Source organism: Megalobrama amblycephala, linkage group LG2, assembly GCF_018812025.1.
Source record: "Megalobrama amblycephala isolate DHTTF-2021 linkage group LG2, ASM1881202v1, whole genome shotgun sequence".
NCBI classification, from domain to species: Eukaryota; Metazoa; Chordata; class Actinopteri; order Cypriniformes; family Xenocyprididae; genus Megalobrama; species Megalobrama amblycephala.
Genome location: NC_063045.1, coordinates 8634113 through 8645957, shown reverse-complemented (window position 1 = coordinate 8645957; position 11845 = coordinate 8634113). Strand labels below are relative to the sequence as shown.

Genomic DNA, 11845 nt, shown 5'->3' with positions numbered 1-11845 from the left:
GCTGTAGGTGTTTTTATCCTGATATTCCACCTCCAGAGGTAGAGAGAGACTGATGCTGAGATCAGACACACTGATGCTGGACAATAAACTGTTTCCTTTGTACCAGGAGAGAGTCACATGACTCACATTCACAGCTGAACACACCAATGAACATGATGATGATGATGAAGAACATTGTGAAGAGTTACTGCTGATGACAGGAACAGGCAGACGAGCTGAAAAACATGAAAAATGTGGGTAAATATAATCAGCAATCTTATTTTTGATTCAGCATGCTGAGAGTTTAGTGTGTCAATGAGCAGTGATTGTGTCCGTCATCTCAGACATAATTTGGCATTTCATTATGTAAATAGCTAATAAAATAAACAGGACAAATTAACTTCTTACTCACCATAGACAGAAACAATGAATCTTTTTTTCAGCCATCGCCAATGCATATAACTTCTTATCCATTGTTCATAAACTCCAGCATGTTCAGTTGTGATGTTCGTGATGGTCAGAGATCCAGTTTGATCGTCCGGCTTCAGTCTGTCTCTGAATCTCTCATCAGTAACATCATCATATACAGTGCTTCTGTAAGCCTGTACAATGATTTTAGCTTCTAGATTGTCATTAGTTTCAAACCTCCACCGAATCAGATCAGCATCCATTATTTTAGTAAGATCAGTGTATAAAGTGACAGAATCTCCCTCCATCACTGACACTGAGTCACCAAACACACCTGATGAACAAACAGATTTTACACTGATTAATCCTGTTATTAATTTAGAAAGCCTGAAATCAGTTTGCATTCTTTAATAGTAGCAGAAATGCAAAACAAACTGAAGAGTCACATATATGAACAGACAGATAAATCAATCAAGTATTAATAATTTTATCAGTAAAGCGTTTTAAAATTATTTGCTGTAGAGAAAAATGATTAATTACAGCTTGAAAGCGCAAGTGTAAATATGTTGAGTATATTCAAATATTTCCATGACATTTTTAGTTGTTTATTTTTAAAACATTGCTTATGAATGATTTTCAATTTAAAATCATTAGAATTAAGATTTCTAAAACAAGACGGACTTCATCACAGTAGATGAAATCGCAGCAGGAGTTTACTGTTACTCTGAAATGTGAATAAATGGCACAAATGTGTTTATATCTGATAGATTTTATGTTGGTCTCAGCATTGAAGGAAAGTGGACAGAGGCTCCTTTGTCCTCGGTTGAAGCTATCCTATGTTTTAACATATGGTTTTCTTTATGTACCGGAACCATTCCCATATAAGGAACAAGGCTCTACTAGGATAGAATGGGAGACAGGGAATGGTCCCTTGCTTTTTGTATTACAAAGCATAGGAGAAGGTCTTTGGGATAGCAAGGAACTCCTGGATAGTTAACCGGTAGATGACCATATTTAGACTTGTTTTTCTATATGTATCACATTCCTATACCATGATCTATATGATGTATTCTCTCTCTCATTGGCTGAACCTATACTACACCCCTTGTACTCTTTCTATATATTCTCTCTTTTCTTATCAATAAAATGAGATTATATTCTCCCTCAGCGCTGAGTGATTACTCATTCAATTGCCAATTAAGAGGTCTGGGATGAGGCACGAATTAGGAGCAAAAACCTAACAATATCTTACCGATCAGACTCCAGCAGCACAAACAGATCAAAACAAACACGTGAAACATTTTCAGCTGTTCAGAGAAACGTCTAATCTAATACTATCAGTAAAAGACGATCACAACTGATCTAAAGAAACAACAACTAATGTGAATCCTCCTGTGACAGAGTTTGACCCTCCTGATGGACATGCACATTATTTATAGGTAATATCAGAAGAATTATTGTGTTTGTATTAAATCATAAGCTTTACAAATTTGACCTCATTGACTTCCTCTACAAGCGCCTTGCCGTAAACTTTTTTCTTTCAGAATTATTTTTATGGTAATCAATATTATGCTATCAATTAAGTTTAACTTGTCTTGAATCCAAAATATTCATCAACAATTTCCTAATAACAAGAATATATAAAGGACAGAAGAAATGACGTCTCTGCTCACCATAGACAGAAACACTGAATGTTTTTTTCGTCAGTTTCGCTCCACTTATCTCTAGTTGATAATCTCCAGCATGTTCAGTTGTGATGTTTGTGATGGTCAGAGATCCAGTTTGATCGTCCAGCTTCAGTCTGTCTCTGAATCTCCCATCAACGCTATCATATGTGAAGAAGATGCCATCCTCTCTATTCATTATAGCTATGAGAGAGTTTTCAGCTCCATATGTCCACAGTATGTTGTCTTTTTCATGTATTTCAGTATCATCAATGTATAAAGTGACAGAATCTCCCTCCATCACTGACACTGAATCACCAAACACACCATGATGAACAAACAGATTTAAACTGATTAAAGCTGTTATTAGTTTAAAAAAGCCTGAAATCAGTTTTTTCAAAATCAATTTAAAACATTGCTTAGGAATTATTTGCATTTGAAATCATTGAAATTAAGATTTCTAAAACAAGACAGACTTCATCACAGTAGATGAAATTGCAGCAGGAGTTTACTGTTACTCTGAAATAATGGCACAAATGTGTTTATATCTTACCGATCAGACTCCAGCAGCACAAACAGATCAAAACAAACACGTGAAACATTTTCAGCTGTTCAGAGAAACATCTGATCTAATCTATCAGTAAAAGACTATCACAACTGATCTAAAGAAACAACAACTAATGTGAATCCTCCTGTGACAGAGTTTGAACCTCCTGATGCACATGCACATTATTTATAGGTAATATCAGAACTATATGTCATGGTAAAATGGAGCCTAACTTTAGTGATTTTAAGATGGTTGTCTATTCAGTTCTCAATTATAGCATATGGGGAAAGTACAAAGTTAAAACTGTGTCTGATCTCACAGTTCCAGTTTTACTGAGTCAGACTGAAACCTGCTGTGGTCAGAGATGTGGTTTGATCTGGACAACATCTTGAGGTGAGACTATATATTCAGAGCAGTTGTGTTTAGCTGGAAGACGAAGAGTTTATTCCTGTCCTGATACTATAAGACCACAGGCACACAACGAGAAACGCCATTTGACACAGAGGAAGAAAAACAATAGGTTCAGGTTGATTGGGACACATTTTGCCAATGAGATGACTGGGAAAAAGTGTCCCAATCAACATGAATTCACCCTATATAGTGTTAGTGGAAGATTGGTCTCATATATAGTCAGAACACCAGCAGTTTAATACTGTCTGTTTTCTGTTGATCTCACAGTGAAGCAGTTTGAGCTGCAGTTCTTCAAAAACACACCAGATGGAGTCCATTCATCAGTTCAATCAATATCAAACAAAGTTATAAATATCAAATGATTCAACTTCTGACCTTTACTCAAGCCAACTAGCTGTTCAACTCAGTCCTTAACAATATGAACCCAGTGTGTAATCTACGGAGACACTAAAGGGACGTGGTTGTAGAAAAAAAAAATGGGAAGGAAGGAAATTTTACGTGGTGGTGGAAAAAATTTGGGATGGGAGGATTTTTTTTTTTTTTTTTTCAAATCTTTTGCGCTCCCTCGCAAAGATATTTTGCGTTCCCACGCAAACCTTTTGTGTTCCCACGCAAAGATGTTTGCGTTCCCTCGCAAAGTTATAATCGTTCCCTTGCTGTGAGCTCGGACAAACACTTACCTCTTTAATGTCCCGCTGGCTGGCAGTAGTGTTTCAGTTAGTAACATACGTTAATAATGCACACAAATAATGCGCGGCTCATAGAGTTTGAACTTGTTGGACTCAAAAATGAAGAAATGCAGTCAGTGCTTATGTCAAGCAGTTCAGTTGAGATACGCGCCTGAAGGGACCGTCTGAAAAGTGCAAAACCCAACACTTAGTTTGATAAAAAAAAAAAAAAAAAAAAATGCATAACGTTTATGATTATTAATTATTAAATAAAATAATATAATAATAACTTCACTGTTATTAGTTAAAAATATTAAATAAATTGTAATGCCATCAAATCCAGTAAGCCATTATCATGCAAAAGCTGTTGTATGTAAGCTGTGTACCAACATCATTTGTGTAAAGAAGGCCTTTAAGTGCTACTTGCCAAACTAAGTGTTGTAGTACCTATAACCAGCAGGAGAGCAGTGATGTATGAACTGAATTTGGTGCCAGTACAGTGTGTTACAGTGAAGTTATTGAGTATTTTTCGTAATATAAAATGAGCAAAAGGGTTTCGGGTTTTGCACTTTTCAGACGGTCCCTTCAAGGCGTGTATCTCCGCCGCCTGCTCATAGAGACCAATTTATTATAAAACACATTTGAGGAAAATTGGGTTGTTGTAGCTTGTTGTCTAGGCTACTATGATTGGAAGTAGCTGCATTTGTGTTTTAACAACGTTTAGCTCACGAGTTATTAATCCGGGAAGCTCGAATCTGTGAATATATTGCCAACTGAACTTGCTTGACATAAGCACTGACTGCATTCATTTTTGAGTCCAACAAGTTCAAACTCTATGAGCCGCGCATTATTTGTGTGCATTATTAACGTATGTTACTAACTAAAACACTACTGCCAGCCAGCGGGACATTAAAGAGGAAGTGTTTGTCCGAGCTCACAGCAAGGGAACGCAAACATCTTTGCGAGGAAACGTAAAACATCTTTGCGAGGGAACGCAAAACATCTTTGCGAGGGAACGCAAAATATCTTTGCGAGGGAACGCAAAACATCTTTGCGAGGGAACGTAAAACATCTTTGCGAGGGAACGCAAAACATCTTTGCGAGGGAACGCAAAATATCTTTGCGAGGGAACGCAAAACATCTTTGCGAGGGAACGCAATCTTTGCGAGGGAACGCAAAACATCTTTGCGAAGGAACGCAAAAGATTTGAAAAAAAAATTCCTCCCATCCCAAATTTTTTTCCACCACCAAGTAAAATTTCCTTCCTTCCCATTTTTTTTTTCTACCAACATGTCCCTTTAGGGGCTCCGTAGTAATCAACTGTAAAAGCATTTTATTTAATATAGTGTACTTATATTAGATAGGTGGAGCTGATTCCTGATGATGATCTACCATGCATACGGCTTATAGGATGCATTCTTTAATAGTATACTGTTTTCATCTGTTTTGTAGATCTCATGATTTGCTGGAATGATAAACTAGTGAAAAAATCCCATCTACTTGCATCGAAGGACCAAGCCATATCTAGATTGGCTTTTTTTGGCCAATAAACAAGCATCAAAGTACACTTGTGTTATTGTTCCAGACGTGAAATCTTATTTTGAACACTAGATGGCGCTCTATGCAGTGGTATAAGCACATTAGGCTATGTAGGGAAAACTACCTACTTCTAAATTCACTGCAGTTAATTCATAATATTATAGCAGATTTTTCACCTGCAATTAAAACACATTATTTATTATCACACATTATCAAACAAACTCAACAGCATATTTAACAAATCCAAAAAACATATAGCCTAATAGGCTGTGAGTGCAATTCAGTTCACTCAATTCATGTGTAAAGTTCAACACAATTGACTGAACATCTAGAGGCTATTCCAGAAAGCAAGGTTAACTTACCACAAACTCTCGGTTGATTAACCCAAACCTTGCTTACTCGAGGTATGCTGGTTCCAAAAACACGTTCGGGAGTAATTTAGTCAACAGAGTATGTTCCCGGTGTTAACACACAAGACATTCTCAACCGAGTGAAGAATCAATGATTCACCATGGAAACAGCTAAGAAAAAGCATGCAATTCTACTTTTTCCTTCTTCTGCTCCGGAGCAGGTTATGTTCAGAGATACTTACACACCTTGAAAGTTAGAGAAAGGGAGAGAAATAAGCTCAATGTGCTAAACCATGCTAGCAACATGTTAAATCATACGCAACATGTTAAACAATGCTAGCAATGTGCTAGTGATGAGTCAAATCATGCTACCAATATCCCAATCATGTTAGCAATGTGTTAAATCATGTTAGCACCATGTTAATAATTTCTAGCAACATGTTAAACTGTGTTAGCAACATGCTAATCATGCTATCAACATACTAGCAATGTGCTAAATCATGCAAGCAACATGTTGACAATGTGTTAAATCATGCTAGCAGCATCCTAATCATGCTAGCAACATTTCACTCATGTTAACAACATGCAAGCATCTGCTAAATCATGCTAGTTACATGTTATATCTTATTAGAAGTGTGCTAAATCATGTTAGCATCATTTAAAATCATGTTAGCAACATATTAAACCATGTTAGCAATATCCCTGCAAACAAGTCTGCACTGGCCCTTTACGGGCCCACTTAGTGCTGCCAGCGCAGGGCCTGTGACCTGTAACTGTGTGTTTTTAATTTGTTATATGCTATGATCTGATGATTCAGACATCATCATGTAGTGTCCAGATTCACTGATCTCTGAGGACATTATTTAGATTTAATAATTTCACATTATAGGAGCCCTAGAATACCACTGCATTAAATTTTGTCCTGCTTTAATATTTTGAACGTTTTTAAGAGGTATTCTAATTCATGGTATTCTAACCTCCATAACGGTGACTTCAAACTTTATTATTTTCAATAAAACAGCGCTAAGGCTTCCTGGAGGATAAGTGAGGGCTGCCCGTGCAGGGCCAGTGCTAAAGGGGCCAACGTTTTGCCAATGAGCAAATTCTCTGGGGCCCTGCGCTGGCAGCCCTAAAGTGGACCCATAAAGGGTTGTTTGCAGGGATAGTAGCAACATGTTAAATCATGGAAGCAACATGCTGGCAATGTGTTAAATGAAAATAAAAGTGATGTGAGTCATGTGATGCCAAGTACGGCCATACTCAGATTTGTGCTCTGCATTTATACCAACCAAGTACACACACACAGCAGTGAGCAGTGAACACACACACCATGCACACACACCTGGAGCAGTGCAAATCATGCTAGCAACATGCAAAAATATGCTAGTGTAGCCCCTCCTGTTCGAACCTGAGGCCACAGTCTCTGGCATCAGTCGCAAGAGCACCTTTTGAGATCAGGGGAATGAGGTTTTGAGCTTCTACTGGCCTACGTCTGATACATGCTAAATCAAGCTAGCAACATGTTAAACATGCTAACAATATGAGAAATCATGGTAGAAATGTGTGTGTTTTCCCTCTGTGTACCAAACTTCAATTTTAACAATTCAATTCAAACATTAAGCTTGTCAAAGTTATTTCAAACTTTCAGACAAGGCATTTTCAAGCCAACTTCAGTGTTTGTTTATGTATTTTATTCCTTGTTAACTGTAGTAACATTCAAAACAGCAACTGTCACAATAATGTTTAGTGTTTACACAGTGTGTACAGTTTATATTTAGTGCTTAAGTTAGAAATAAGTTTTGTGTAAAACAGAAGTGAAATGATTTAGTGTGAGCAGGAATGGAAAAAGCCCTTCACCCGCACGCTTTTCTCACAGACGCACTTTTCACACCTCGATAAGCTCGCAAACAAACATCAAACAAACATCTAGCAGTAGAAACATTCTCATGCACAAGCTATCTGTCCAACAGATCAAACCACATTTGTGTGCAGATGTAAACAAATGAGACCACAGCAGTCTCTTGTCTTGTCGGTCTTGTACTTTGAAAAAGACTGAAGTTTGATCATCATCTCATTGTGATTGGTGCATATTCCACATGACCCTCCTCTTCAACTTTCTGTAAAAAATGCATAACACAAGATATGAAGGTAATAATAATAATAAGAAGAAATATGATGTTTAATTGTCATAATTTCGAATATTAAAGTCATTATTTTTATTTGTTTGTACACTGTAAAAAAGTTGCTGCATTAAAATTTTAAGTACAATCATCTTAGCTGTATAAGTCATTTCTATCTAAATGACATTAAATTGACTTTAATAAAATGATGAAACATTTGTCTTAACTTATGAGTCATATATTTTGTATCTGGTAGATATGGGCTTCCATATTACACAGACAAAATCACAAGCACATACTGATCTACATCGGACCCTTTTACGATTACTCAACAAATGAACAAATTGTCTTACCAGTTCTTGTGAGTTTCTTTTGTTGAACGTTGTTTCAGCGTAAGTGATCTCTTGTTCACAAGTCTCAACTGTTTCAACAGCAATAATAGATGCATTAAAACCAGAAAACTCAATCTACAGTAACACTTTACAATAAGGTCTGAAGCTACGGTAACACTTTACAGTAAGGTCTCATTTGTTAACTTAACATTAGTTAATGTATTGACTAACATAAACAAACAATGGGCAGTAGAGTATGTATTAATTTTTGTTAACATCATTAGTTAATAAATACAGTTGTTCATTGTTCATGTTAGTTCACAGTGCATTAACTAATGTTAACAATTACAACTTTTGATTTTAATAATGCATTAATAAATGTTAATATTAACCTTAACTAAGAATAATAAATGCTGTAGAAGTGCAGTTCAATTAGGTTGTTAAATGACTTGTTTAAAAGCAGTAACTCTTGCCTTCTTTGTCTGTTTTTCTATGTTTCTTGTAGATGTAAAAGATCCCAATGACAGCAGCTACAATCAGTAGAGATCCAGCAGAGATCAGCACTATCACAGAGACTGAGACTGGAGGAACTGAAAAAGAGTCATTAATGTAAGTGACTGAATCAGTCTGATCTACAACAGAAGACAGAGATCAGATCAGTAAATAATCACATATATCAGCTCTGTCATACCTGAACATGTGTGACAGTGTTGATTAATATTGAGGTGTCTCGTCTGGTTGTTGATGGGATTGTTCAGCACACAGCTGTAGGTGTTTTTATCCTGATATTCCACCTCCAGAGGTAGAGAGAGACTGATGCTGAGATCAGACACACTGATGCTGGACAATAAACTGTTTCCTTTGAACCAGGAGAGAGTCACATGACTCACATTCACAGCTGAACACACCAATGAACAATTTGATGATGAACAGTTTGAAGAGTTATTGATGATGACAGGAACAGGGAGACAAGCTGGAAAACATCAGACTATAGTGATAAATGTGAACAAAAATCTGTCTATTGATTGTGAATTGGTTGTAAATAGTACATTTTGTGTTAATAGTAATTTTTGTTTTTGTGTTATGTTTGAATGTGTACAAATAACAAGAATATGTGAAAAGTTAAACAAATGATCTCTACTCACCATAGACAGAAACATTGAATGTTTTTGATGATTTTTTCGCTCCAGCTATCTCTAGTTTATAAACTCCAGCATGTTCAGTTCTGGTGTTTGTGATGGTCAGAGATCCAGTTTGATCGTCCAGCTTCAGTCTGTCTCTGAATCTCCCATCAGTACCATTAAATGTGTTGAAGGTTTCGTTCTTTTTCTTCATTTTAGCTATGAGAGAGTTTTCAGCTCCAAATCTCCACAGTATGTCTTCATCTTCATGTATTTCAGTTACATCAGTGTATAAAGTGACAGAATCTCCCTCCATCACTGACACTGAATCACCAAACACACCTGATGAACAAACAGATTTTACACTGATTAAAGCTTCTGATACTTTATAAAGCTTGAAATCAGATGTATATTGTAAACCAGTAGTAAATGAAAAGCATTCAGAATAGCAGGAGAAACACAAAAGCAAAAGAAAGGTGAGATATATGAACAGACAGATGTGTGAGAGCCAAATATTTAGGGTACAATACTGTAAATAAATTATATGACTGATGATTATATGAATGATGTTTTTACATTACTTTAACTCATTTAAATAAGTTAAGAAAATGTCAACTTTTTAAGTTATACAAGAGTCAACTACAGCTAAGTTGATTGTACTTAAAAAAATTAACGCAGCAACTTCTTTTTACAGTGAATAAGGATTATAGTTGGCACCAATAAGAATTAAATTAAGTTATTTTATAGCTGTACATCACTGGCATATGGACAGTCCTTTGACATAGATAAATTTGTTATAAATGTGAAATGTCTTTATAAACGGATACCATAAACTGATAACCGCTACTGTTACTGAGGAACCGTTAGAATCATGAAGACAGAAAAAAGATTGCAGCTGCACAGCTGATTTTTAAGAAAAATATCATTTAACAGAGTGATATGGAGAGATAAATTGTATTGCTACTATTATTATTATTACTTTTACAAATGTCCATTTAAACAAGCACATAACCCAACACAGTAATACACTGCGCATATAATATTTACGTAATAATAATAATAATACATATAATGTTTAAATGATCATACTAAATATTCCAGGCTAACTGATGCATTGAAAACATAAAAAATAGCAACAGTTTTGCTGTCATGCCTTTAAGGGTCAAAGTTATTTTATCTTAAATGTAAATGAACACCAGGATCAAAATGATGGTTTAAATGTAAGTGCTTACATTACAGATTTATTAGCTAAACTTTAATTTAAGGTGCAACACATCCTTAATCTTTAATTTCTTTTGAAGTGATCTGCTGTAGAGAGAGAAAAAAAATAAATAAATAAATAAATGTCTAAAGTAACAATTTATTAAAAACAAGATTTTTATTGCAGAGCAAAAGTACAAGTTTAATTGTGCCTTTTTTATTTTTTTGACTAATGGATTTCAATGAGTTATAAGACTTGTGCCGTCTGAAATGTTCTTCTAAAATAAGCATTTTTAATATGTTGATCAGTAATTTCACTAATAGGAACAAATAGGTCATTTTTGTTGGCATTACAGTGAAATAACTGAACATATGAAGACTTCAGATGCAAAATCCTCTAAGTGTTGTTTGATAGAAATTTTGAACAGTAGCAGCAGCTTTGTTACTTTACTAATAAGCCATAATAATGCTTTCATAACTTACCGATCAGACGCCTCAAGCACAAACAGAACAAAACAAACGTGTGAAACATTTTCTTCAGTGGTTCAGTGTCTGATAATAAAACCACCTGTGAAACATGCAGCAGAACTGTTAAAGTGTGAATCCTCCCACCACAGAGTCTGACCCTCCTATTCCCACCCTGCAAGTGCACGATATGCTATTATAGTTCATCTGGCTTTTATTAAAACTTTAACTGTTTTTAATGGGTGAAACATTCTTTATTTCTTAATAACTTGCTTTTTGTAGGGTGCTTCTAAGAAAAAAAGGTACAAAAGCTGGGGTGGCACATTTAAAAACATACTTTTGTACCTTATTAACCCCTGAAGGGTGCATATCATTATCACAAAGGTACATATAAGTGTCTAAAGTGTACATATTGCTATCTAAATGATATTAGTACCTTTTGGAAAGATACCGCCCCAGTGACAGCTTTTGTACCTAAGTACATAGATAAAATTGTCTGCCATCTCACAGTACCAGTTTTCCGAGGTTCATCTTCTGAGTCAAACTGAAAGTGGCTGCGGTCAGTTTTCTACAGAAATGTGGTTTGATCTTTTGGGTCTGCAAACATCTTTCAGATGAGAGTGGGCATTCAGAGCGTTTGTTCAGTTTGTAGATGCACAGTTTCTTCCTGTTTTGCTACTTTTAGCAGATTTTTAAAGAGATAGTTCACACAAAAATGAAAACATTGTCATCATTTACTCACCCTCATGTTGTTACGAACCTGTATGAGTTTCTTTCTTCTGTTGAACACAGAAGAAAATATTTTGAAGAATGTTGGTAGCAAAACATTGGCTGTAACCATTGATTTCTATAGGAAAGAAAAACACTATGGAGGTCAATGGCTACCATCAGCTGTATGGTTACCCACATTCTTCAAAATATCTTCTTTTATGTTCAGTAATTCAGAACAAGAAACTCCTACAGGTTTGTAACAACATAAACGTGAGCAGAATTGTCATTTTTGGGTAAACTATCCCTTTAAGACTCTTTAATCTGATCAAA

The 11845-nt window shown here is 35.6% G+C and overlaps 2 protein-coding genes across 2 annotated transcripts; both read right to left on the bottom strand.

Annotated features, from left to right (window-relative positions):
- Positions 1 to 162: 162 nt before the first annotated feature.
- On the bottom strand, positions 163 to 3450 carry LOC125263455 (the record flags this gene model as incomplete). The annotated part of the gene is made up of 4 exons (XM_048182441.1): positions 2605 to 3450; positions 2061 to 2360; positions 392 to 721; positions 163 to 215 (listed from the first exon to the last, which is right to left on the bottom strand). Coding segments are annotated over exons 1-4 (732 nt in total), but the record flags the coding sequence as incomplete, so codon positions are not given.
- A 1545-nt stretch (positions 3451 to 4995) lies between these two features.
- On the bottom strand, positions 4996 to 10952 carry LOC125263451 (SLAM family member 5-like). Its single transcript, XM_048182435.1, has 6 exons — positions 10823 to 10952; positions 9164 to 9481; positions 8710 to 8991; positions 8492 to 8608; positions 8040 to 8107; positions 4996 to 7683 (listed from the first exon to the last, which is right to left on the bottom strand). The coding sequence occupies exons 1-6, from the start codon at positions 10869 to 10871 to the stop codon at positions 7633 to 7635; spliced, it is 885 nt and encodes a 294-aa protein (XP_048038392.1). The 5' UTR covers positions 10872 to 10952; the 3' UTR covers positions 4996 to 7632.
- Between the last annotated feature and the right edge of the window lie 893 nt (positions 10953 to 11845).

Bases quoted from the DNA above. Each gene is read 5' to 3' on its own strand.
- LOC125263451 (XM_048182435.1), bottom strand. From the start codon at position 10,871: ATGTTTCACACGTTTGTTTTGTTCTGTTTGTGCTTGAGGCGTCTGATC. The intron at 8,992-9,163 runs GTGAGTAGAGAT...GATGTTTTCCAG, and splicing joins ATTCAATGTTTCTGTCTATG to CTTGTCTCCCTGTTCCTGTC. The intron at 8,108-8,491 runs GCAAGAGTTACT...CTGTTGAAACAG, and splicing joins TAGAAAAACAGACAAAGAAG to TTGAGACTTGTGAACAAGAG.